The following is a 27,631-nucleotide window of genomic DNA, read 5'->3' as shown; positions in this document are numbered from 1 at the left end:
AAGGTCACTGCTCCTCCGTCTACTCCAGGCACACCTCCCATCAAATGGCAAAAATGGAAAAGGGTATTTGACAGGTACAGCGAGGTGTGCAAGCTATTTAAATGCGGAAAAGAAAACATCTCTACTCTTGCACGGTTTATGATTCGAGGGACAGGATGTTTTTGATCACCTCCCTGATCTCCCGGTCTTGGAGGAAAAAGACCTAAATGAATATGAAATGTGTATTCGGAAACTGGACAAACACTTAATTACAAAGATCAGTACTATCTTAGAAAGATACAATTTCGCTAAAAGGATGCAATTGGAGGGTGAATCTGTGGAAGATTATATATCCCAATTGAGAAAACTTGCCTCTTCATGCAAATTTGCAGAGTTGATTGAAGAGCGCATTCGTGATCAGTTTATGGCTGGATTAAGAGAGATGCTGTAGTTAGAAGATCTAAGAGGGTTGTGAAACAGCCTGCCTTCCTAGCGGACTGTGTATAATTTTGTTTTGTGCCCACATGTTATTGTAATATAAGACATTCATGTAAATAGTTGTTGTGTGTTTGAGGGAGGGAGATGTGTGGTATGGTATCTATGCTCGTTTGCTGTGCCATTGAGCACCTCCATGGGTAACAGTGAGGTGATGGAGTTCTTATTTAGAACATATGTTAGTCACAGCTGGAGGGGAGTTAAGCTAGCATTGGATTGTGTAGTAGGCAGTTGCTCCAGCGGAGGTTGATGATGGATGGGATCTTCTGAGGAATAAACATCGTTTGAACCTATGACTGCATCCTGAGTTTTCTTCTACCTGGATCCTACAAATCCCTATTCTAAAGATTTGGGCAAAAGTGGGTGTTAGCAAGAACCCACGAAGAGTTCAAGTTCGAGAGTCAGGAGTGAGAGCGAGCATGAAACTCAAGATCAATTAAGCACAATCAGTTGAGCTTCCCATGAAGAAGGGTTCTGAAAGCAAAAATAATCAAGCAGCAGCAGTTGGGTCTACAATCTACAGGTCAGGCAGGGTTGCAAATCATCATTCAGCCATCAGATTAAGGCCATTAGCATTCAACTTCAATACGGGCCAATGGTGTGGGTATGATATGGCAATAGTGGGTGAGGTTGAAGAAGCGTTACCTACTCTAGGAACACACATTAATATAAACATCTGAAAATAATGTTATAATCCTTCTGTCTTCTTATTTTTCTCCAAGCAATAGGGTGTCAACTCTTCTCGAAAATCAACTGTCTCATCCTGTTACTTCTCATGGACTTTCTCAGCAACTTTACAAAGGATCACCTTGAAATCTTGAAACATCTAATTTACATACGAGGCCTTCCAATTCATAGACCTCCTTTCCCATAGGCATAAGCACATTCTAACCTTCAAATAAAATATTAACCTACACAAAGCACTGAACTAAATGAAACATTTGCAGCAATAAATATCATTCAGCACCACGTTTCTTCAGTATACGTCAGAAAGGAAATAGGTTAAACTATAACCTTTTCTATTCATGCATTGTATTAAATGTGAGAAAGAATATGAAGTAATGTTATTCAATGATAAAGTGTTTCTAGCAAAAACATTGCAAAACGTTATTGCTAATCGTACATTTTATCTAATGCACTATAGTGTGATGCTTTTAAAATAAACGTTACGTCAGGGTAAAGTCAGCTATCAAGCATGATGTGCACAACTCAGCACATTCAGTTTTGCTGCTAAATAATGAAGCTTGCCGTACCATTTTGAGGTCTAGTCCTATTAGGTATCTCTGAGTACTACAAAACTGCATATTTTCATGTCGAATCTGTATAAAGTATGTTGCATGTTAACAGTGAACATGCCACTTTACGATATTAATTTTTCATTTTTAATAAATCTTTTCCAGGTGTGTTGGAGCTTTACTGAATAGGAGTCACAATATAAGGTCATTGCATTTTTTACTATTTTGACTGGTGATGAGATTGTTCTAAGTATTGGAGTCCTAAAGATGGGATTTGTTTTGAGACACTTTTGTGCTTCCCTCTGTCATGAATAAAAAGTAAATGTAAGGCTCCAGGGATATCTGTTAAACAACCTAAATCGCGACAGCATCTTTTTTAATGCAGAGACTGTGAATAAGAGTGGCGAGTGGGTTAAGGTAAAGGTTAATGAAGATAGGTGGCATTGCGGACTATTGTAAACCTCAGCAAATCACTAAGCGGGTTGTGAATGGAAAGTGGGGGCTCATGACCTTATGCAAATGTCTACATGCAACAGAGCTACAGACCCCTGATCTTATGGGGATGCACGAGAAGGATATCATGACTGATGCTGTCAAAAGGAACAAGTACGTCCAGTAGGATTAGTAGTCCTCATCAGACTCTCTCCTTTAGTCATCTAAGATCGAGATGCTCGCCAATGTTGCACTGGTCAGCAGACTGAAACCTGCCTTCAACAAATAGCTGCACCAGCTTATAACTGGGCCTTATATGAACTTTTACAGAATGTGAGACTGGAGAGGAGGAGAAAGGTAGCCACATCTGATGAACAGATTTTATTCTGGTTGATTTACAATAGGTAAAAGAGATACTGCTGTGAATGTTGTATTGTTGACCCATTAATCAGCAGAGTCTCTTTCAGGCGCACATTTTATTTTACTTTCTCAGTTTTAGACAATACAGCTTTGGCCGGGGTCTCCAGCTCCGGCTCTCTGTTTAGGTACTCTGGCAATGGTGAAGGTCCTGAGCATGATGATTCCACTGAGGTACTGCTTTTACCACTGAGAGCCAATCACTGCCGCGTCACATCCTCTGATTTTGCTCCACAGTTCAGTGCAGAGGATTTTGACTAATGTCCACAAAGAACACAGACACTCTATGCCCAGCTCATGTTATTGGCGGCAATCTCTTTCTTTATGCTGCTCCTGATGTGCATCAGTTGTCTAGACACCCACCAAATGTACAATTGTTATTTCGAAAGGCACTCTGTGCTCCACCCAGTGTGCCTAACTGCTATGAGGATTATAACAACTGGATAACTTTCATAGAAGTACCATGTTAACAGGCAAGAAGAGGTAGGCTAGTGGCCACTCAGATGGGAGCCAACTGGTGGCCCTTGTCCTTACTTCTCCCTCTGTCTTGATGCTTTTATTCATTTCTGTTTCTTGATATAGCGCTCAACTAATTTCCGAAGGAGTATTTTGACACTGTGCTGTTCAGGCAAGCTGAGACATTCTAAACAACCAAGTTTTTAACATCTTCTTAAAATTTAAATTCAGGCAGGTATTAAGATGAAGGGAGAGTTTTGTTCCAATGGTATGGGGCCATGTACGAAACAATCTGCTCTCAATTGAGGTGCGAATGCGTGGGGTCTGCAAAAGTGCTTTGTTTGAGGACCTTAGCTGTCTGGAGGGGTGATAATAGCGAAGTCGTTAGTGCAGATAGATGGGAAGAGCTTTGTGAAGGGCCTTATACAGCAGACAACAGAGTTTAAAAACAGCTCGCTTTCTAATAGACAACCAGTGCAATTTTCTTAAAATTGCGGTAGAAGACGGCCATGCCGGTAAATTGCAAATCAGCCATGCCACTCTGTTCTGTACTACCTGAAGGCTGGCCAGCAAGGCGTCATTTGCTGCTACCAGTAGAGCATTCCCATAGACCAGGCGGCTGGTTATAAGAGACTGGATTAGGTGTCCGGGAGCCAAAGAAAAACCTTTTTTAGGAGCCTCATTGTGGCAAAACAGATACCACATGTACCACTGACTTCATCTTTCATGGGCAGTGTTTGATCTATTTTCACTCTGAGATTTTTCACCACCTGCCTAGGTGCAGGAACTGGATCAAGTTCCGAAGGTCACATCACACCACCTCTGTACAGGATTTCACTGCATTACTAATTCTTACCTTTTTGCTAATGAAAGTAGGCCTGTGCACTTCAGTCCGGGTGCTAGATATTGTTATTTACCCACCCAGGTGTTCGGTGTTCAGAGCTGATTGAGTCAACCCTTGGTTCCTGAACTGCTTCTGTCAGGTAATTGCACTACAGAAATGTCATTGATGTAGTAGCCACCATGCTCTATACCAACATCATTCCTCCAGTTTAGATACACCTTTGAGGGACACCTAGTAACCACTTAAGGAACTGCAAGTTCAAAAAAATAACAGCAATGTATTTGAGTTGCGGGACACCTTGTAACCTCTGGTGGAACTGCAGCTGAAAGTTAGAATGTCAATGCTTTAACATCTGACTCAATACAGACACCTAGTAATGACTAGTGGAACTGCATCTCCATAAAAAATGTCAACGCTTTACATTAGACTCGAAAGGAACACCTAGTAATGACTTGTGGAACACAGCTTCATGAAAAAATGTTAATGGTTTTGCATTAGAATTTTGAGCAACACTTACTGACGACTATAGGAACTGCAGCCTCATGTAAGAATTTCAATGCTTTTGACTAGAAAGTGACGCCTAGAAACGGAACTGCAGCTTCATGAAAGAATTTCAATGCTTTTGCATTCGACTTTTGAGGAAAACTAGTGGAACTGTGGCTTGATGTAAGAATGTCAATCTTTTTGCATTTGACTTGTGTTGGACACCTAATCGTACCTAGTGGAACTGCACCTTCACGAAAGAATATCAATGCCTTTGCAATTGACTTGAGGGACACCTAAAAACGACTAGTAGGACTGCAGCTCTGTGTAAGAATTTCAATGCTTTTGCATTTGATTTGTGAGTGATATCTAGTAACCACTAGTGAAACTGCAGCTTCATTTAAGAATGTCAAACCTTTCGCATTTGACTCCCCCCTAGAGGAACTGCAGCTCTGGGCAGGAATTTTGGATTTTGGACTTGAGGATTTGCAGGTTTGAATATATATATCGCCACTAGGTAGTTGTAGTTAGGCCTGCATTTCCATAGGAAAAGCATTTTTTGTTTTCCTAATAACTTGTGCACCGTTTGACGAATCTTCACAAAACTTCCCACACTAAAGACTCATCCACCTCAGCGAGTTCCTGGAAAGTTTTGGAGGGACAGTCAAGACCTGGTCCAAGAAAAAAGGGGGGTCCCGAAAAGCATTTTCTCCATTCATTTTCCATAGGAACATTGAACAGCAATACTGCAAAAACTGATAAACAGAATTACACTAAATTTGGCAGAAAGCTTAATCTTCGTCCAGAAAAAGTGCTTTTTATGAATTGGTGTAAATCTGTTCAGTAGTTTTTGAGAAATTAACGCTCAAACACTTGGTATTTTTCACGCTGTGGAAGATCAGTGGGACAGATAGACCTCAAGCTGAGATCTGACTGGCTGACATCACATCAACAAGGAAGTGGCGGCAGCCATCTTAGAACTCAGGACTTTTAATTTTGCTGTGCCTTTGCAGAGGATCCACAAATTTGCAGCAAAAATTTTAAATGAAAAAACGCAGGCACATACTGAAAAAAAAGATTTCCTTAGAGGGACCCTTGCTGAGTGGAGGGGTGGGGGTTTCAGCAGAAAATCTTATTTAGGGGAGGAGGGCATATGCCCCCCTCCACAAGCCTTTGGGAGGCCCCAGTGACTCCACCCCCCTGGCCCGACATAAAAAGAAAGCAGAGTGGGTGCATGCCCCCTTCTCCCGAGTCTGAAAGGGTCCTGGGGATCTAATCCCCTGGGCCAAATAGAAAAGGGAGGGGCGCATTGCTCTCCTCCCCAACCCTCTATGCACCATGCACTGCTAATTACCCCACATATTACTTCATTCATGAAATCTGCTATAACATCATTGATAATATCAATGCAACATTTCCAATCAAATTATTGATGAGAAAACTGTGCATGGCAGGGGCACGAGGTATAGTTACCTTAGGGCATGAGTTATAGCTACTTAATATAACTATACTTGTAACTAGTGAAAATCTGGGGTTTTTAGAGTTTAAAACTCTACGTTGTTATTGAACATTTTACCTAACTATAACAATACTTCAACCATTGGCTCTTTTTGTATGTATGTAGTATGTATGTGTATATATATATATTCACTGAAAAAACCATAGGTTTCACACATGTTATAGTTAGCGGAAATTTTACTGATAAAAAACCAGTAAAATTGCCCCGTTATAGTTAGTGCTGGCAACTATAACTCACGCGACCGCAATCCTCTGCTGATGCTAATACTGTATTTAGACACTTATTTGCCCATGTCTTCTTCCATACATGTTTAGCTATACATATATTACAAATATTTTTTTTTCATAAAGACACATATGTCATCAGCAGAAGATTGCGGTCGCGTGAGTTATAGTTGCCAGCACTAACTATAACGGGGCAATTTCACTGGTTTTTTATCAGTAAAATTTCCGCTAACTATAACATGTGTGAAACCTATGGTTTTTTCAGTGAATTTGCAAGGTTTTTTAAATGCTAATTCCTAACTATAACGTGTGTGAAACCTATGGTTTTTTCAGTGAATTTGTACGTTTTTTTAAATGCTAAGTTACTTTACGCCATTCGAGGCGTGCGCGCCCACTTAACGCAGTTCGTTCCGTGCACGGTTTTTATCAACTTTAATAAGCCCTGTACATTTGGTGGCCTTCGGCCACCAAAAGCACAGGGGGTGGGGTCAATGTGGATAGTGTTTTTTTTATTTCGATTTTATAATTTCATGTTGCCAAAATTTAGTTTTTTTTACCTATTAATAAGCCCTGTACATTTGGTGGCCTACGGCCACCAAAAGCACAGGGGGTGGGGTAAGTGTGGATAGTGTTTTTTTTTTTTTTACCGTACGCTTACGGTAAGCGTACTCGGCGAAATTGCCGAAAAAAAAATAAAACCGTTTTTGCTCTTGGGGGATGTTTGGGGACTCCCTCAACATGACTATGTGGGAGGGAGTTGTCAAAACAGCCCCGTAACATGTTTTTGGCCATCTTGTTTGATAAACAACACTCAGTGCGAGAGACAAAATGGCGGCCGCCGCTTCCTGGTTTCGGCCGATTCGAATGTTTACTAAGATCTAAGAGCCAATCAGAATCGCGCTCGCGCACGCCACCGTACGCTTACGGTAAGCGTACGGTAAGCGTACCGTAAGCGGGCTCAGATATATATATTGATTTAAAGGCTATTTTCTCAGAATCTACTGAACAGATTTACACCAAACCTACAAAAGGCACTTCCTTGACCTAGGGACTACCTCTCTGCCAAATTTCTAGTAATTCTGTTCAGCCGTTCGGGCTGTAGCTCGTTCTAAAGGTCCTATGGAAAAATGCATGGGAAAAACGCGTCTTGGGACCCCCCTTTTATCTCAGCCCCCGCTTGACGAATCCCCCCGAGACTTTCAGGGTAGGAGCGGAGCGTAGCGCCCCACCTATTTTGAGAAATTCGCGAGGATTCATCGACCGGCGCCAAAGTTATTCAAAATAGAATGTTGAGGTTTTCCTATGGAAAAGGGGTCCTAACTATAACTACCTACTGGCGACCGCCAGTAGGTAATATATATATATATATATATATATATATATATATATATTTCTACAGCACGACCCACCCGAGAAATCTTGGGCGCTCTGGAGCGGTGCGTTCAAGAGACGGCAGGGTCAAGCCGTAATCAATTGTCATTCGTTTCCCCACAGGGTTGGTTTCTCGCGCACTCACGGAAGGAACACGGCGTCACCAATTCTTTTCGTCAAATTTCTTTTATTACAGCATGCCAGTTAAAGAACTCTACGCGTTTCAGTCCCAGCAGGGACCTTGTTCACGAGACTGGTATGTACTGAAACTTTTTTTTGCTTTAAATCCACATCTAAAATAAAACGTGACATCACTTCCTTTTGGGAGCAACAGGGCATTATGGTAATGGTAGTCCGTGCGTTTCTGCCTTGGTAATTTACTCAACTGCGTGTTTATAGTATTACTAGTCAGTTTGGACAGTCAGCCTCGACTCTGGTATTCTATTGGTTGCAATAATGTACAATGTACAATGTGGGCTGCAATTATGATTGTAATTTACATATTAACACCCAACATGCGATGAATATCGTAACTATACGCTGGTGTGTCTATATGAATTGCAACAGTGAGTCGTGACTGTCTATGGCCCTCTGGTGGGCCCTCAATTCTCGTAATTCGATCATTGTTGATTGATTCAACCATCATATCTTGACCATGTTAGATATATCATAATTATCAAATGCCCTCCAGTGGGCCCTCATATTAGACATGTTCTAATTATCAAATGCCCTCCAGTGGGCCCTCATTTCTCATAAATTTCACTGTCCCCAATGTGCCCCTAATCCCACCCAAAGATAGATTAACATATAAAAACACAAAATACTGACAGTCAAAGATAATGTCACTCATCGCACTAAACTAGAACTTGAAGTAGTTTGTATGTTATTGAGCAGTTTATAGGTGATAATGGAGTTCTTCGTCTTGATTTAGACCATCAGGGGTCAAGGTTCTGAAATTCAAAATGTGTTTCGATTCCTTTTGCCTCAAAATCTTTTCTCGATCTCCTCCTCTGGGGTGTGTTCCCACCGCTTCAATGGCATAGAATTTGAGATCTTTCCAATTTCCCTTGTGTTCCTTTTCCATGTGTTTGGCCACCGCGTTACTCCTGTCGGTGTTTATTGTGGCCCATACATGTTCCAAAATGCGCTTTTTCAATTCGCATTTTGTGCTTCCCACATATTTCATTGAGAAGGGGCATTCAATTATATAGATCACAAATTGGCTTTTACAATTGATTAGCTGTTGGATCTTCCACATACGTTTGTTAGCCATAAGTACTTCCTTGGTGTTTTGGGCGATTGCGCAAACTTTGCAACATGTACATTTGAAGAACCCTTTAGGTTTGAGCCAAGTGTCTTGTTTCTTCTGATTATTGAAATGACTGTGGACCAATTGATCCCTTAGATTTTTCGCCCGTCTGTACGTTATGTTGGGGTGATTCCCCATTATTGTTGATGTGGTTGCATCCATACGCAGAATGTGCCAATTTCTGCGTAGTATTTTCATCAATTGTGCATTCTCCGTGGAGTGAGTTGTTATGAACCTTATTTTGTTTTCTTCATTTGTTTCTTTTTGTTTTTCTTTTAACAGATCCATTCTGTTGATGGTCGTGGTCCTTTGTAGAGAGGCTTGAATCGTCTTGGAGCTGTAGGGCGAAAAATCTAAGGGATCAATTGGTCCACAGTCATTTCAAGAATCAGAAGAAACAAGACACTTGGCTCAAACCTAAAGGGTTCTTCAAATGTACATGTTGCAAAGTTTGCGCAATCGCCCAAAACACCAAGGAAGTACTTATGGCTAACAAACGTATGTGGAAGATCCAACAGCTAATCAATTGTAAAAGCCAATTTGTGATCTATATAATTGAATGCCCCTGCTCAATGAAATATGTGGGAAGCACAAAATGCGAATTGAAAAAGCGCATTTTGGAACATGTACGGGCCACAATAAACACCGACAGGAGTAACGCGGTGGCCAAACACATGGAAAAGGAACACAAGGGAAATTGGAAAGATCTCAAATTCTATGCCATTGAAGCGGTGGGAACACACCCCAGAGGAGGAGATCGAGAAAAGATTTTGAGGCAAAAGGAATCGAAACACATTTTGAATTTCAGAACCTTGACCCTTGATGGTCTAAATCAAGACGAAGAACTCCATTATCACCTATAAACTGCTCAATAACATACAACCTACTTCAAGTTCTAGTTTAGTGCAATGAGTGACATTATCTTTGACTGTCAGTATTTTGTGTTTTTATATGTTAATCTATCTTTGGGTGGGATTAGGGGCACATTGGGGACAGTGAAACTTATGAGAAATGAGGGCCCATTGGAGGGCAATTGATAATTAGAACATGTCTAATATGAGGGCCCACTGGAGGGCATTTGATAATTATGATATATCTAACATGGTCAAGATATGATGGTTGAATCAATCAACAATGATCGAATTACGAGAATTGAGGGCCCACCAGAGGGCCATAGACAGTCACGACTCACTGTTGCAATTCATATAGACACACCAGGGTATAGTTACGATATCCATCGCATGTTGGGTGTTAATATGTAAATTACAATCATAATTGCAGCCCACATTGTACATTATTGCAACCAATAGAATACCGGAGTCGAGGCTGACTGTCCAAACTGACTAGTAATAATATAAACACGCAGTTGAGTAAATTACCAAGGCAGAAACGCACGGACTACCATTACCATAATGCCCTGTTGCTCCCAAAAGGAAGTGATGTCACGTTTTATTTTAGATGTGGATTTAAAGCAAAAAAAAAGTTTCAGTACATACCAGTCTCGTGAACAAGGTCCCTGCTGGGACTGAAACGCGTAGAGTTCTTTAACTGGCATGCTGTAATAAAAGAAATTTGACGAAAAGAATTGGTGACGCCGTGTTCCTTCCGTGAGTGCGCGAGAAACCAACCCTGTGGGGAAACGAATGACAATATATATATATATATATATATATATATACATACACACACACACACATATATATATATATATGTACACACACACACACACTGAAGAAAACAGGTTACAGGGATGTTATATTTAAAACATTATACATGCACAAAACCATTGAAATTCAGCTGTTATAGTTTCCTTTTGTGGTACCTTAAGTATATATGTTTAACACTCATAAACTTTTAGAAAATACTCACCTCACACTCACTTGATGATGTCATGAGTGATGTCACTACCATGTCATGAGTGATGTTATATGTGAGGTCATAAGCAGTGCATTGCGGGCGCGTAACTTATAGTTAGCTAAGGCAATTATAACTGCTGAATTTCTATGGCTTTCTGTAACCTTTGTTTTTTCAGTGAATTTCTAAAGGTTTTCAAATTCTATTTTCAAAGAATTATGTCCCTGTAATGTTTAGTTTTTTTTTTAGTTAATGTCTGCGGTTTATTTTTAGTACTAAGTATACTACAATTTATTTTGCTTTTTAATTTAGCAATATATTTTTTTTAACTGTAGACTTTTAAAAAATAAATATACATTTTAAAAGGTAAAAACCAGATATATACTTAACGTAAAATATATAATGTTTTTGTAAATGCAATTGAACAAGATTTTTTTTTTTAAATATTATGTTTTGGTACCGTGGTACCTCTGTGGGTCCAAAACCATAGACAGGACTCAGGTACTCTATGTTTATTGATTCCAATCACATGAGTGCAGTGAATCCACAAATTTGCGATTTGGCAACATTTAAAAAAATTATTTTAAATATGTCCATCCTTCTATTTCAATAATAACATCAGTGTGAACATATTTATATATATGGCACCCTATATCTGTTTTCCTAGAAATTACTTGTTTTACGCGTTTCGCAACTTCGCGAATCTACAGACTGAAATCGCGAATTCGCTCGATGACACATCCAAACCTTGTCTTTTGATTGGGCACAATTGGACCCAACGCATGTACATGTAAAACCACACCCAAAAACAGTTATTTCTACACTGAACTCAGTAGAAAGAGGAGTCAGAAGCATTGGTACTCTATTTTTTGTTCACTTTTGTGAATAATTTGATAGAATGGCAGAAGCCTTATTTTCTGTCCAAAACCTGTTGAGGATGAGGAGGATACACCACCAGCAAGAAAACAAATTGATGCCTGGAAGCATTTTTCAATACCTTCCAAGGAAAAGAAGGTTGCTGCTAATTATGTGCAGTGCAGTATTTGCGGCAAGCAGTTATTCAAGGGCACTACAAAAAAGTATTCACAAGGGACAAGTTCCATGTGGAAACATTTAAAAACAATTCATGAAGGGGTCTACAACCGGATGATGCGGGAGAAAGCACGTGAAGCAGGACAATCCACCTCTACAGCACACTTTGGAGAATCATCATCAGCTGCAGGCATTACTAAACCAGCTGCCTGTGAAGAATTACCTGAGATGGTTACTCACTGTGCGAAATGCCACATGCTTGTCACTGTAAACATGTTTTCTGTGGGTGGATTCTTGGATACAGTGAAGAAGTATTGCTTTTAGTTTTTTTGTTTTTTGCTTCCAGTTGCCAGTTAATGTTTCTTGAACACTGAAGCCAATTGCTTCTTTGCATTTCCTTACCATACTCTTTTAGTACCATGTTTACTTTTTGTTGAAGAAAACAAAACAAGAAAAAAAACTAAAAACTGTTAAAAATACCTTCTACAAAAAATATATTATTTTTAGAACCACCATCCGGTCAAACAAAGAGCTAACTCTGTGCTGTTAATGTGTCAGTGACTGTACTGGTGTGAGACTGGGTGTGTCAGTGGCTGCATTGGTGTGTGCCTGGGTGTGTCAATGGTTGTATCGGTGTCTGCAACAATGTATTAGTATGTCCCTGGGTGTGTAAGTGGTTCTGTTGATGTGTGAGTGAATGTGTTATTGGGTATGAGTGTGTGCCTGGGTGTGTTAGTCACTGTGTCTGTGTGTGCCTGACTGTGTCGGTGGCTATATCGGTGTGTGCCTGGCAGTGACAGTGTCTGTAACAATGTGGGTGTGTTAGTGTATGTATTAGTGTGTGCCTGGGTGTGTTAGTGGCTGTATCAGTATGTGTATGGGTGTTTGAGAAGTTGTAACAGTGTTATGCTGAATGTCTAAGTAGCTGCATCAATATGTGAGTGGATCTGAGTGTGTTATAGTGCGTCTGTGAGAGGGTGTGTGAATTTCTGTGTGGGTCTGTCACTGGGTAGGTGAATACCTGAGTGGGTCTGTGAATGGATTTGTGAGTGTCTGAGTGGGTCTGTGATTGGGCGTCTGAGTGGGTCTGTGAGTGGCTGTGTGAGTGCCTACATGGGTGTTTGGGTGGGTCTGTGAGTGCCTGCATGGATCTTTGAGTGGGTATTTTTAATGGCTGTGTAGGTCTATGAAAGAGTATGTGAGGGTCTGTGAGTGGGAGTGTCTGAGTGAGTTTGTGAGTGGGTGTCTGTGTGGGTCTGTGAGTGTATGAGTGTTTGTGTGGGTCTGTGACTGGGTGTATGAGTGCCTACATGGGTAGGCGAGTGGGAGTGTCAATACCTGCATAGGTCTGTGAGTAGGTGTGTGAGTGCCTATGTGAGTTTGTGAGTGGGTCTAAATGTAGCTGCATGGCTCTGTGATTGGGTGTGTGAATGCCTGCATAGGTATGTGAGTGGGTGCATGACTGCCTGTGCGGGTCTGTATATGGGCTTGAGAGTACCTGTGTGGGTGTCTGAGTGGGTCTGAAAGTGTTTTTCCCCAAAGTGCATCAAAATGTGCAACTCTATCACAGATTTACATGGTGGGGCCGTGCTGAGCCTCGCAGGGATCCGCGGATTCCCGAAGTGGAAAAAAACCCTGATATATCTCAATTTTGTACCCAGCATAGGTACCTCTAACACTCCTCTAACACACCCATGGGGCCAGGGTACCTCTACCCCGACCACTTCAATAATTTTCCAGAAAGATTTTAAGACCCAGGGGCTTTGCCCCGATACTTAAAATGGTGTCCGCAACCTCCCGGTCAGGTTGTGGTTAACTAATCGTGATATTGTTGGTGGCTCGTGACTTCGCAGATCCACGGTAGGGGATCCACAGAGTGTCCGTGTCCCTGGATATACAATGTTGGTTTTCCTTTAATAACTCCGCAACTACTGAAGTGATTTACACCAAAAAGGGCTCTTCCTGGACCAACCTACCTCTCAGCCAAATTTGGTGCAATTTCGTCCAGTAGTTCGTGCTGTAGACGTGTTCAAAATCCCTATGGGAAATGCATGGGAAACCCACATTCACCCTGCCTCTCCCCTTTTTTTTGGCCCCCGCTTTACTTGAGTTACTGTAGCTATGTGAAAGGCCACACTGACTGGCTTTGCCAATGCTTGCTTTACTGGTGGCTTCCCTGATATTAGCACAAATATGACTTGGAGCAAGCACAAATCTATGCACTATTCCATACCATGCAAAACGCCTAACCGCTTTGTCTTTACAAATTAAAAAATGCTCCAATTTGCACTTTTTTAGATATCTAATTCACTAATGGGGCCCACGTTTATTTTGGTGCCCGGGTGTATTTTCTGTCCCAGTCCAACCCAGCCTGTGGGGGTGTGATCCGGGAACTGCCCAACTTATTTCTTTACTGAGTGTATGTCAAAGAGAAATCCTTTAATCTCAACTGCAGCACTTTTCCTTAGAGTCTCTTTTTTCTTTTAAACAGCTAGGCGGCGGGAGGATGCATTCAACCAGCACACACAAGAGCCATTCTCCTATAAGCACTCGAGTTAGAAAGGAAGAGAAGCACTCCACTATCAGGTGGAGGAGTCCCTAATCCCAGCAACAAACCTCAGTCACTGCTGCAAGTTGCTGTAAGCAATTACGTCAAAGGTCATTGACAACATGGCAAATGGAGAAGATCCCCCCTACCCATCATCACTCTTGGTGAAATTCATGTTGATTCAAATTAGATCAATACAGAAAGGGAGACACTTGTAACTTCCTCACCCTTAAGAATGAGAGATTAAACTATAATAGCAGAGGTAACACTGCACCACAGTAACAACTTTTTATCTACAAATATTTAAGGTGGGAAATACTGACCAACCACTTCAATAGCATTTTATACAAGACAATGAATGAACCAAAGCAGTAGCATCCCCCATAAATGTAGAACAAGATAGTGCTTCTTTCTAAACATTGGAAGTGTTTCTACAGCTACAGCCATCCTAATTAGATTTACCTAACAAAAGCTTTCATTTGGAGATGGTGGTCATAATTAACGGTAAATATTGAAATGGCAACAGACAAGCATGAACATACTGATTTGCTACACGTCAATGATAGAGGCGAACTTCATGGCTCACTGTGACTAGGAAAGAGGGCAGAGGACTTTGCAAAGAGGTGGAAGTTTACCTACCTCTGGAGACATGCACTGACATAGCAGGTCTTAATGGTAACTGTGCTAGCCGCACCACTTCTAGGTGCTTTGGAGGGGCACAGTCAAAACTTTAGGCAACTGCTGTCAACTACTGTGATGTCACACCAGTGTACAACCATACTTACTGATTATTCGCTGGAATAATATCACAAAGCCCTCAGTTGTCTCCTCTGGAAGTGTTAAGACCAATGGGAAGTGGAGGAAAGGAGACTCCTATTGACAAGATCTCCTCTAGTGTGCTTGTTTCATTAGCAAAATGATGGAGAAGCGGATGTTGTAGTGCGGTGCATCCAAACGGTCCTTGGGATCTTCAAAGAGCAGAGAGAAACCAAGGAGAAGCAGACATTGCACACCCTCCACTCTTCGCACCATTACTTCCACAAAACACTTCCTTGCCTCCTTCGGTCCTGTCGACACCAGATGACAGCAGAGGCAGTGTGGCCTTACTCATCTATGATGCTGTTAGCCTGACCGCTTCACAGCTACGCATGTGACAGCGCTGTTGTTCTACCTAGCTTGAGGATGAAGGGAGAGGCCAAACATATTTTTATGAATGAAGAGGTGAACGGGAGGCACGAAGGGTGGTGGGCATAAGTGGTAGATTCCCACTTACGCTTCGAATATTATATATATATTTAAGTGAGGGTGACAGAAAGTCAGGTAAATACGAAACAACATAGAACAACAAAGTGGCATTCAAGGGTCCTCCTTTTGGCACTGGGGAAAGAAGAAATAGAAGTGTGACTCTACTTCGTTCGCTAAAGGGGCACTTTATACTATTCAGTGCACTTTTTTGTTGCATTACTCCTTTTCAGATGTCTGCTTTTTAAAGGCGACAACCAAAGAGCGTGGTTGTGTTCGCTAATCCAGTACAGTTGCTTTAACTGAGTGCATTACTTTAAAATTAAAAACGCCATTATCAGAATTGATTGTTTTGCTACTAGTTATTAATTCAACTGAATCTGAAGAGGCTGAAAAACGGTTCAAAATAATTTGCCAATGGCCCCATAGTACTTAATTTCATATGTGGTTGCAGAAGGTAGCCTACTTCTAAACCATGCATGCGGTTCATCGTGGTCCACCGTATTCACTTAGATATAACTCTGTCTGATGGTTACGGTGATGGATCAAACCCGGATCTGTTGACTGGGTGTGAGTGTTTGATTGGTTCTGATGCTCCGTCCATCACCACCCCCTTTTGTACTACAGTCCAGTAGCTTATAATGACTATATTCACATACCTTACTGTCTCTGCAGTAGTTATTTAATAAAATACATCCATTCTCGTAGTAATTCAATGTTAGAACTTTGATCTCTTTTATATATCAGAAGGATATGTATCTATATATGAAAGTATGTGATATTGGCATAGCGTAATACTAACCAAAGGCAGAGGGGCACAGCACAAGGGGAAATTCAAAGATACAGTCACTGAGTGAGCAATCTGAGTTCTGAGAGTGAAAGTGAATTATCACTCAGTCGTGAGGTAGTGTTCTTTAGAGAGGTGGGTCTTCAGCCGAAATTGGAGAGGTACTGGGGCTGTCCCGATGGATACAGGGAAGTTGTTAATGGTCTGGGGTGCATCAAAGGAGATGGTCTGTCTCCTCCTCTTTATTAATATATCTTTTTGTCCACTCTGCAGCTTATCACAAGCCTCAATAGGCGATCAGGCCTATAATACGGTTTAAAGATGTTTTCACTTTTCCACCCCACACTCTTTATGTGACTTTAGATACCTCTTTAAGAAGCAGTCCCGGAGCTGCCAGCCTTGGGAATAGGATGTGAGCTTAGGGTTAATACATGGGTCTTATGTGTTGTAGCCCATGGACCCACCACTGCGGCTTTAGACATCTCACTGCACATATTTTATGTTAAAGTGTTTCTAGAAACAAAAAATGTAAATGTATATTAAAGGTAAGCTAAACAGTACCTTTTGAACTCCAACTTTGACAGCCCGTTCAATGATGTCTAAAAAGTCATCTGTAAAAAAATGCAGAAACCTCATTACTTCAAGAAACAGGACACACGGACATTGTCAATTTTAAAATAAAGAATTTGTATAGACAGGTGTGTATTCAGCTGGCCAAGTAAATACACCAGAGCAACCCATCCCGAAGCCGTGCCTCCTAAGCCTTCCTTCTAGTGTATTGACATTGCACAAAACATGCAGACTCCAGATATGGTCACACCATAAAAGCCTCGCCTGCAAATCATTGGCAGCACTAACTCTGTGACCACTGGCTAATTACTTCTTTTATGCACTGTGTAACTCCACTAACTTTCAAACAAAAGGTACAAAGCTCCCCTCCTCTAGGCTTTATGTCTTACTGCGTGAAGTGTGACAACATCTAAACTTGAGTGCACAAGTACGGAGCTGAAACCCTGTCTTGTGATAAGAACAATCTAACGACTGGGACCTAAATCTTCATTCCTACATTAAGCTGCCTTAAGGTGCTCTGTGGATTCTCCTTCTACGCAAAATGGTATACATTTTCTTGAAGATGTACTTTTTTCTGAAAGGGTCCCCTCAGGGAATTGTGACGGACATTGGGGCTCATTTTGTGCTCAACAAGATTAAGAAATGTTTGATTTTTCATGACATTAATCAATTTCAGGTTGCCTTGTGTAGTTCTTTTGCAAATGGTTTGGTCAAAAGAGCGAATCGTTTCCTGAAAGAAGGTGTTAAAACGGCCCTTTCTTCAAGTTTTGCTGTGAAATGTTTTCTCGAGGAGAAAATAGGTGCTTATCACTCTACATCAAATTCCACTATGAGGGTGTCAGCTTTTGAATTGATAAGTGGTAGGAAATTCAGGTCTATGATTATGTCACATTGGCTAAACTCTTTATGCGAATCTTGTAGTGTGGCACTGTGAAGACTCTTCTTGCATTGTTGATAGAGTAAGGGATAAAAAAATTAAACATAAATTGTATTTTGACAGCAAGAAAGCTACCAAAGCATAGGATCTTAAGATAAGATCTTATTAAAACAAGCTTTGGCATAGCCAATAGGTCTCGCCTTTGGGACCTTATAAGTGTTTAGCCATGCAACAGTTGCATAACTAAATACTTATAAGGTCCCAAAAGCGAGACCTATTGGCTATGCCAAGCGGCCGTGAAATTGAAAGTAATCGCGGTAAAGCGCGTTGCGCGCCCCCGCGCACATGCACTCTAGCTCTAGGCTAGCCTGGTAACACTTTTTGGAGCCCTCCCAATAAGTCTCGCCAGACCAGTGCATGTGCTGGGTCGGCGAGACCTAAAAATCTAAAGTTTAAGAAGGGGCAACCAAAGTTCACTTCACCCATGAAGATTGGCAAAGTAAGTAAAGGTTCCATTTTGTTGCATGGTAAAGGGTGGTGGAATAAAAATAATCTTTTACCCATTTCAGATGCTCAGGCTCCAATTTATAAACATAGGGAGGGAAACGGAAACTGGGGCACGTTTCCATGACTGTATGGGGGCCATCTCGCACTGGATGGCATCTAATTGCCTAAAACTGAACTCCACCAATACCGAGGTCATAAAGTTTGGCAACAATCCACGTGTGTGGACACCAGACTGGTGGCCAGAAGATCTTGGTGTATGGCTCCCCCCACTAGGAAAGCAAAAAACCTGGGGGTACTGCTGGACAATAGGCTCACCATGAGTGACCAAATAAGCATGGTGACCTCAGCCTGCTTTCTAGTCTTGAGGATTATAAGGAAGATTAAGTTCCTCCTGTCCGAAAATAGCCTCAAGACAGTGATTACGGCTCTTATAATATCGCGTTTGGATTACTGCAATGGCCTTTATCTCAACACTCAAAAGCAGCACATTAATCGGCTACAACTAGCCCAAAATGCAGCGGCAAGAGTGTTGTCAGGAACTCCTAAATTTGTTTCCGTGAGAAAGGAGCTAAGGCAACTTCACTGGCTCCCGGTGAAACCAAGAGTTTGCTTCAAGGCGCTCTGTACAGTGTTTAAGGCCATCAATGGAGCAGGACCCGACTTCCTTAGGCGTAAATTCCTCTGGTATGTCCCGGGAAGAACGCTATGCTCCTCTGGAGCCAAATATGTTCAAGTCCCCCCATTTAAAAGAGTCAACTGGGGAGGGAGGAGTTTTATTAACTGTGCCTCCAGAGCTTGGAACGAGCTTCCCCTACGTCTCAGGAGTGCCCCGGATCTCCTCTTGTGAGAAGTTGGCCTGGTATATGATGTTCACTAGTTAAAGTGACCACCTTGTACCATGCCAAGCAACCCTTATGGTGTGGTTGTAAGTCAACCTTTTCGGACCAGCTGCCCTAGTGGTAGCGTAGGCTAAGCAGTCTTTGAGGCTAAACTCGTGAAACGTGTTAAGCAGGCTGTTTTACCAAATGTAACCCCCTTTTATACCAATGAAAGGACACCACACAGATATATATTGAAAATATATATGTATTTATTTCTCAAAGTAACCCCTAGACTCTTTATGAGCACAGGAGCACAAATCGTTAAACAAGAATACGTTAGAATACACAGAAGTTGCACTTTATATGGATAGGCCCTGGTGGCCGCTCAAACCATATACTAAAATAGTGGTATAAGTACCACGAACAGAAAAGGGAAAAGGCCTAGGGCCTCTAGAATCGCTGGGCCTACAAGGAGCTAACTTTAGTTAGTGACCAGGAGGTCCACGGGTTGCGTGTGCAGAGCAAATAGTCACACGCGAGCTCCCATAGGTTTTCAATGGGTGCGTAAAAGTTACAAAGTTACTGCAAAAAGGATCTTCCGGGCGTGGCCAAGATGGCGGGGTGAGCGGACGCTTCCTCCCGTAGCTCCTCCGGCCCGGCCAAGCTTGAGCCCTTTTCTTACGCTTTTCTCCCCCTGCTGAGGCTCAGCGCGGGAGAGGAGAGTAGCGGAGCATCAGGGGTGCATATTGGTGCTGTTTTGGTTCGGATCGCCTCGGGGGAACCCCCCCAAAAAAGTTCGATCGAGTTCAAGGGACGACGGCGAGCCCGAGGGGCGGAGCGCATTGGAGTGCTGTCCGGACGCCTCGGTTGGGCCTGGTGCTGAAAGTTGCGATTTGGAGGGGATCTGGCCCGCCGCTCGACGGAGATTGATGGACCCGACGGTGCGGAAGGCTTGGGACGGGCGCCCCGGCACTCAGACTTGTGACAGCGACACCTCACACTGCGGGGGCCCCTAACCCCTAGCCGAGGTACAGCGGACTCCCTGACGGGGTTGGACCATCTGGGCCCCTGTGCGTGACGGACTGGGGCCGGTGGTGGAACATAATTGACTGTGGGGTGCTTCAGGGGCCCCGGTGGTGTCGTCGGGCCTGGTCATTTTGGCCTGCTCCGCCCTGCCGCCATTTTGTCCCCGAAGGAGCAGTGGTGGCAGCCTTCGCCGGAGTCCTGGCTGCTGGATGCAAGTGCCCCCGCTGCTGCTGGGCTGACTCTCGGAGGGATGTGCTGATGAGACCCCCCCACTGCGGCCCCCTTGGCTGTCTAGCACGGGCTCCCGCGGCTGACGGTGACCGGACTGGGCCGCCATTTTGTCACCTGTGACGCAGCGACTTCGCTCGTGGGGGATACCCACGTCGAGTGCTTGCCGGCGGCTGAGCACCCCTGGGGCGCCTGGATCTGTGCTCGACTGCGGAGCTAGCGATGTCTGGAAGAGGCGGCCTGAAGAAAGGGGACCGTACCCTGCCGGACATGCTTGGCAGGGCCCAGCAATTGCGGGACAGGACGCAGCCCTCGCCGGGGTCCTCCCGGGCTCCGGCGGATGTGACTGGGGGGGAGCCACCCGTCACGAGGGCCTTTATGGAGGAACTGTTTAGCTCCCTCAGGGAGGACTTCCAGACACTGAAGCGGGAGGTGGCCAGCGAGGTCCGAGAAGTGCGCAGGGAGGTGGAGGGCCTTGGCGAACGTGTTGAAGCGGTGGAGACGGAGGGCCAACATCGAGCGGAGGAGATAGTCCACCTACAGCAGGACGTTCTCCGCCTCCGGGAGCAGTGTGTGGAGCTCCAGGCCCACTCTGAGGACCTTGAAAACAGATCTCGGAGGAACAACATCCGAGTGCGTGGTGTGCCGACTGCGGATGAGGGGTCCGATCTGAGGGGCTACCTGCAGGCCCTGTTCCGGGAGATCCTGGGGGAAGCTGCGGACTTTCCCATCAGCATTGATAGGGCGCATAGGGTCGGCCGGCAGCGCCAGTCATCGGCACCTCCACCGGACATTCTGGCCTTCCTGCCCGACTTTCCACTGAAGGAACGCATCATGGCTGAGGCCCGCAGGAAACAGCCCCTGACTTTCCGGGATCGGCCGGTGGCGCTTTACCAGGACCTCTCCGCCATCACGCTGCAGAAACGCAGGTCCTTTAGGATTGCCACTGACTTTTTGCGCGAACACGAGACGCCGTACTCTTGGGGTCACCCCTTCCGCCTGATTTTTCGGTGGAATGGGGTGTTACACCAGCTACGCTCCTTGCAAGACATTTGTGGTGTCCTGGGGCTCACGGCGGCGGAGGAAGAAGGAGCTACGCCGTCGTGGAGGTCCTCGGAGAGACGGAACCGGCGGAGGTCAACGAGGCGGCGCTCAGCGGCCAGCGTGGGGCGTCCGGACTCCCCTACCATCAGGGCGGACATGGCCGACGCTCTGAGGGCGGCGGCCGGGGACTCGACCGGCTCCTCTGGCGTGGCCTTGACGGCCTAACACACACTCCGGGGGGAGATGTCTTTAGCTTCTTTACATGCTTGGTGCGGGGCGGGGGGGTTGGGGGGGAGCGGATGGAGGTGAGTGGCTGAACGTCCACTTCGTTCCTTTCTACGGACTTGCCCGTCTTGGGGCTTGACTGAGACAATGGGGTGTTTGAGTTTGTGGGTGGCTAGTTGCCAAGGTTGTGTTTGGGGTGGGGGAGGGGGTTGTTTTGGAGTTGGGAAGGTCCCGTCCGATGTTGTCTATGCCCGCTTTGTTTTGGCTTGTCCTGCGCGGCGGCCCCGCGCGCCCCACCCGCTGATTCCCTGCCCATTGCATGGCGCTCCCGATCCCCGCGAGGAATGCCGGGCCTAAAGGTAGTGACCCTTAATGTTCAGGGTCTGAATAACCCGGTGAAGCGCAGAGCGATCCTATCGTTGCTGGAGGGGACGCAGGCGGACATTTGCCTTTTGCAGGAGACACACTTATTGCCCCGAGATTGCCATAGGATGCGTTCTGCTAAGTTCCCTACCCAGTTCTTTTCCTCGGCAGCGAACAAGACGGCGGGGGTAGCCATTCTCCTAGCGAGCTCCTTTCGGGAGGAGGTTTTGCATAAGTGTGCTGAACAGAAGGGGAGGCTCCTTGCGTATCGCATGCGCCTGGGAGGCATAGCATTTATGGTCGGCTCCGTTTATAGCCCAAATGATCACCAAGAGCGCTTCCTAGACTCCGCGCTGGTGGATGTCACTGCTTCCCCCGACCGCCACATTATCTTGGGGGGGGACCTTAACATTGTCTTCGATTCTGTGATGGACAGATCGGCGCAGCGCTTCCCGCAGACGGGGGAACTGTCCCAGGCTGGGAGGGCCCGGATTGCGGAAATGGACTTGCACGACCTCTGGCGCTCCATGCACCCCACGGATAGGGACTACTCTTATTTCTCGCACGCACACCGAACCTACTCACGGCTGGACTACCTCCTGGTGAGTGGACCGATGCGTGCCGCTGCCACGGCGGCGGACATCGGGGTCCTGACCCTGTCTGACCACTCCCCAGTCACCAGCGTTTTCCAGTGGCCGGCGGCCTCCCCCTCTCGGGGGGTGTGGCGCCTCCGGGATACCCTTCTACACAAGAAGTCGGTGGTGCAACGCATCGGGGAGGTCATACAGGACTATCTCACCCACAATAGCAACACTGACACCTCGCAGGCGACACAGTGGGCGGCATTGAAGGCAGTCCTCCGGGGGGAATTTATCTCTATCTCTGCAGCTGAAAATAAGGAGCGGCAACTGAAGAGGGATGAGCTGACAGCTCAGGTCCGGGAGCTTGAGCAGGTCCACCGCCGCACGGGGGCGCCGAGGGTGTGGAGGCAGTTGAAGGCAGCGAGGAAGCTCCTGTCGGCTCTGGATCTTGACAGGGCGGAGTATGCCGCCCTACGCTTGAAACATGCCTACTACACTGGGGGGGACAGATGTGGCAAGCTCCTAGCACACCGGCTCCGGGTCGCGCAACAGCGTAGCGTTGTGAAAGAATTGGTGGGCACGGACGGGGGGGTTGTCTCCGGGGACGCGGAGGTAGCGGAATCTTTCCGCGGCTTCTACGAGGCGCTGTATGCTGAGGAGCCCTCCTCGCCACGGGATGCCGACGGCTATTTGGAGTCGGTGACCCTCCCGGTAATGGATCCGGCTCAGGCGGACCACCTGGAGCGGGACATTCATGTTGAGGAAGTGATTTCAGCTATCGCGCGGCTGAAACATGGGTACACGTCGCTATTTTACAAGACTTTTTGCACGGTCGTGGCCCCTGTCCTTACTCGGCTATTTAACTCTTTCTCCGAACCGGGAGCCATCCCTCCGGATCTCCTGAGGGCGACGGTCGCGGTAATCCCGAAACCTGGGAAGGACCGGGCCCTCTGCGGCTCGTACCGACCCATCTCGCTTTTAAATGTCGACCTCAAGTTGTACACGGGGATTCTCGCGTCCAGGCTGAGTCCACACCTCCCCGGTCTGGTGGAGGCGGACCAGGCTGGTTTTGTGCCCGGCAGACAGACGGTTGACAACACCAAGCGGGTGACGCATGTTCTGGAGAAGGCCTCAAGGATCTCGGGGGAACGGATGTTGCTGTCCGTCGATGCGGAGAAGGCCTTCGACAGAGTCCACTGGCCGTATCTTGAGCTGGTCCTCAAGAAATTGGGGATCGGCGATAAGTTCCGCACCATGGTATTTAACTGCTATAAGCATCCTTCAGCGTCGGTGCGGGTCAACGGGTGTAGCTCCAGTGGCTTCGCCATCGAGCGCGGCACGCGGCAGGGCTGCCCTCTTTCGCCGCTCTTGTTTGCCCTCTACATGGAGCCGTTTGCTCAGAGGATTCGTAATAATCCGGATGCTGTCGGGGTCCGGATGGGCCAGTACGTCCACACCGTCAGTCTCTACGCGGATGATGTCCTGTTGACCTTGGACGACCCTAGGAGGTCGCTGCCTGCTTGCCTCCGGGAACTGGACGCCTTTGCGGGGGTGGCCGGCTTCAAAATGAATATGAGCAAGTCGATGGCGTTAGATGTGTCCCTGGCTGCGGATACCAGGAGGGATCTTCAGCGGCTCTTCCCCATGCAGTGGTCCTCGTCCACGGTGCCGTACCTGGGGATCCTGCTGGCGCCTACATTGCCGGAGATGATTACGGCCAATTATGCCTCCCTCAGCAGGAAGATCAAGGATGAGCTTGGCCGCTGGAACAAAGGCCTGCTGTCCTGGCTGGGGCGAATCGCGGCGGTCAAGATGACGGTGTTGCCCCAGATACTATATCTTTTCCGGGCCCTCCCGCTCCAACCCCCGGTGGGCTGGATACGACAAATGCAGGCTGACATCTCCCGCTTTGTCTGGCAGGGTCGCAGGCCACGCATGAAGAGGGTCCTCTCCACGCTTGCTCCGGAGGCGGGGGGTCTCGGCATTCCAGACCTCCGTAAGTACTTTCAGGCGGCACAGCTACGCTATCTGGTGGAGTGGAGCAGGTGGGAGTCCGACAAACATTGGCTCTTCCAAGACCAGGCAGTGGCGGGCCGCACCTTACAAGAGGTTCCATTCCTGCGCCGCGCGCATCGCCCCCCTAATCTTTACGCTTCCTTTGTTACGCGGGTCCCCCTGCGTGTGTGGGACGCGGTCTGTGAGGCCCGGGGCCATACCACCTTCCCTTCGCCGCTCACGCCCATTGTGGGCAACCCGGACTTCTCCCCAGGGATGGAGCCGGGGGTTTTCTCCCACTGGGTGCAGGCGGGCTGCAGGGCACTCTTCCAGATCTATGGCCCGGAAGGAGTGGTTCCTTTTCAGCAACTCCGCCAGGAGTTCGGCCTGACGGAGCTGGACAGATTGCGCTACATGCAGGTTCGGCATTGGGCCCTCCAGCCCCAGGTCCGTGCCACCGCCGCCCGCCCAATTACACCGTATGAGAGGTGGTTGGCTACTCGGACCTCCGACGCTAAGCTAATTACCGATCTGTACAAATACCTACAACCCCCGCCGTTTCACTATTACAACCCGGGGAGGGAGCGCTGGCACAGGGAATTGGGTAGGACACTCAGCCACAAGGAATGGGACAAAATTGCGTATCGGGCGCGGCACTCTGCATATCACACGGGCCTTACGGAGACCTTTACTAAGGTGTCCACATACTGGTACTACACCCCGGAGAGACTGTATGAAATGCATAAACACACTGACAGGGGGTGCTGGCGGAGCTGCGGGCAGGAAGGTACCCTTTCACACATTCTTTGGGATTGCCCAGTGCTGACCGCCTACTGGAAGGAAGTTTTGGACGAGGTGGATAAGCACTTTGGGATAGAGCTGCCGCGACTCCCGGCGTATGTCCTGTTGGGCCTCCCCAATGACCTAATGTACCCACTGAAGTCCCGCAGGGGTAGGCAGATCGCAATTGCGCTGGGGTCTGCGGTTCAGAACATTCTAATCCACTGGCGCACAGCCACCGTCCCCTCCATCACCGGTTGGTTGCATAGGCTTTGGCATGTGCTGGGGATGGAGAAGCTGTCGCTTACGGTTGCGGGGGAGATAGACCAATTTGAAGAGCTGTGGCAACCCTTTCTAGCGCTGCTGTCCACTGAATTCCGGGAGCTCACCTGCCCGAGGTATCTTAGGCTTCTCAGGCTGACGCCGCCGGTGACCCCGGCGGACTAGTTTACATGTGAGACGGGGACCTCCCGGGGAGGGGGGGGGGGGGTGCGGGGCTTCCTGGTGAGGATTACTCTGGTGCGGGACCATAGGACGGGGGGGGGGTGTGGTTCTTTCGTTACTGGGAGGATGGGGGATGGGGGATGGGGGGGGGGGATTGTGTTCTGTTGAGTTGCTGATGGCTTTCATTGCTTAGATTTGGGGTGTCGGATACGCGGGCGGGGATTCCATAGCTTGCATTTCTAGCCTTCATTTACTGTGTTTTTCCCCCTGACTTACTGCGCTACCTATTGCCAACCCTCTGGAGTTGCACCCTTTTTCTTTGACTGTATTCCATGTCTCCTGACCTCCTATCCCCCTCCCCCATGGTTTGTTTTTGTCTCAATAAAAACGTTTTAAACAAAAAGGATCTTCCGGATGGACTATGAACTCAAGATTGGAAACACAGACACTAGAGATGTTACTCTACACTTGGGCACCGGAGTGCCAGCTTTACCTCACCCACAGGAAGCGGGTGCATAGGTCCTGAAGTGCGTCGGGTTTCTTCTATCTGTTCAATGGAGCCTGAAGACAAAGATGCTGCAGGCGGTCAGTCCGGGAGAGATGCGGTGGATCCAAGGGTGGATCGGAGTTGTAGAAGACCTGTAAGCAGAGGGGACAGTGTTCACAGTCACTAGCCAGTGACCAGCGTGGCACCAGGTGGGTACCAGGCGATGTCGGGTGCAAACAGGAAGGAAGGTGTAGCTTGTCTCTGCAGCCACGTGATCCCTGAAGGTCGACGACATCCAGGAGTCGGTTCACGAGCTGTCCCACGCAGGCTCTCGCTGTCGGCGGTGTCGGCGACTTGGTCGAAGCAACCAAGCCTTGGCAAAAGCAATTGTAGTGGAAAGTGAAATAAGCTGATGGTTCTGACCAGCAAGGTCAGAGGAATTGCTCCTTTGGAGGGGAGCAAGGGCCAGTCTGGAGCAACCAGACCAGCGGTGTATTTCTTGAAGTTCGTCGCCAAGATGGCCACTAGCCAACGGGCCAGCAACCGGTTAGGCGCGTCGAGTGGCAAAATGCAGAAGGGCCCCACGCAGATCGTGGAGATGCTGGAGTGCTCACCTTTGGTGCAGATGCTGCTCGGGTGTTGGGCTTCTCAGATCCCAAAGCACAACTTGGAGGGAGCCTCGGTTGTTGCGCTTGCAGCTTGTCGTGGTCGTTTCAAGATGGCTGGCTCCACGTGTCTCGGTGCCTCCACGGGTCTCCTCTTTTCAGGGACTGTGGATCGGGCGGTGAGAGGTCTGGAGGTCCAGGTCTTGTCAGTCTCTGGGCTCCGGCTCCGGCGGGAGGCGGCGGCAAAGCAGACGTTGATTCGCTGGATGGTGCTTGCGTTAGCAAGGTGGTCACTCCCTGACCACAGGGGAGATTGGCTTCAGTCCTCTGTGCGGCAGAGCGTCGAAGTTCCCGTCTTCTTCTTGGTTTCAAGTTGATTCCAGGATGTCTAAAGTCTTAGGACACAGCTCCTACCTTTATTCGGATTCTAGGGGCCGGACTACCTGCTAGGTCCCTCCCTATGGGTGGGACCAGGAAGGGGGGTGGTTACACCCCCAATCCTTTGTCCAGCTCGCCCCAGGTCCAGGGCTGGTGTGCCCCAGGACCGGTTTGAACTGGCATATGCACCGAGGCTCCTTGTGAACCTCAGGCATGTCTCATTCTATTCAAGCCCTACCTGACCAATACACAAAATCCTGTCTGGGGTGGTGCACGCACATCCCCTGGCAGGAAACCCTTTGTCCACACCTCCCAAGCTGGAAGGACTCCCAGCAGCAGGAGGGCAGACTTGTGTCTGTGGTGGCAGCATCCATTTTGTGGAGCTGAGGCTATGTCTGATTTTACCCGGATTTCAGGTACTGTACATGTCGTGTCCCTCTAGAAGGGTGGAATGCTAACCCCGTCGCCAGAAT

At 46.9% G+C, this 27,631-nt stretch overlaps 1 protein-coding gene and 1 long non-coding RNA gene across 2 annotated transcripts in view; one reads left to right on the top strand and one right to left on the bottom strand.

Moving 5' to 3' along the window:
* Positions 1-1,914, top strand: part of LOC146830811 (uncharacterized) — a 90,386-nt gene extending 88,472 nt beyond the window's left edge. Inside the window, exon 3 of the long non-coding RNA XR_014961484.1 lies at positions 1,875-1,914. This is a non-coding gene — a long non-coding RNA (uncharacterized LOC146830811). The remainder of the gene's footprint in view (positions 1-1,874) is intronic.
* The window catches only part of TATDN1 (TatD DNase domain containing 1), a 195,367-nt gene that overhangs the window by 107,440 nt on the left and 60,296 nt on the right, over positions 1-27,631 (bottom strand). The window contains exon 3 of the mRNA XM_085604980.1: positions 16,789-16,838. Within this exon, the coding sequence (XP_085461106.1) occupies positions 16,789-16,838 (50 nt within the window). The remainder of the gene's footprint in view (positions 1-16,788; positions 16,839-27,631) is intronic.

This window comes from Triturus cristatus, chromosome 5_1 (genome assembly GCF_964204655.1).
Source record: "Triturus cristatus chromosome 5_1, aTriCri1.1, whole genome shotgun sequence".
NCBI lineage: Eukaryota > Metazoa > Chordata > Amphibia > Caudata > Salamandridae > Triturus > Triturus cristatus.
This window is presented reverse-complemented; position numbering and strand designations above follow the sequence as displayed.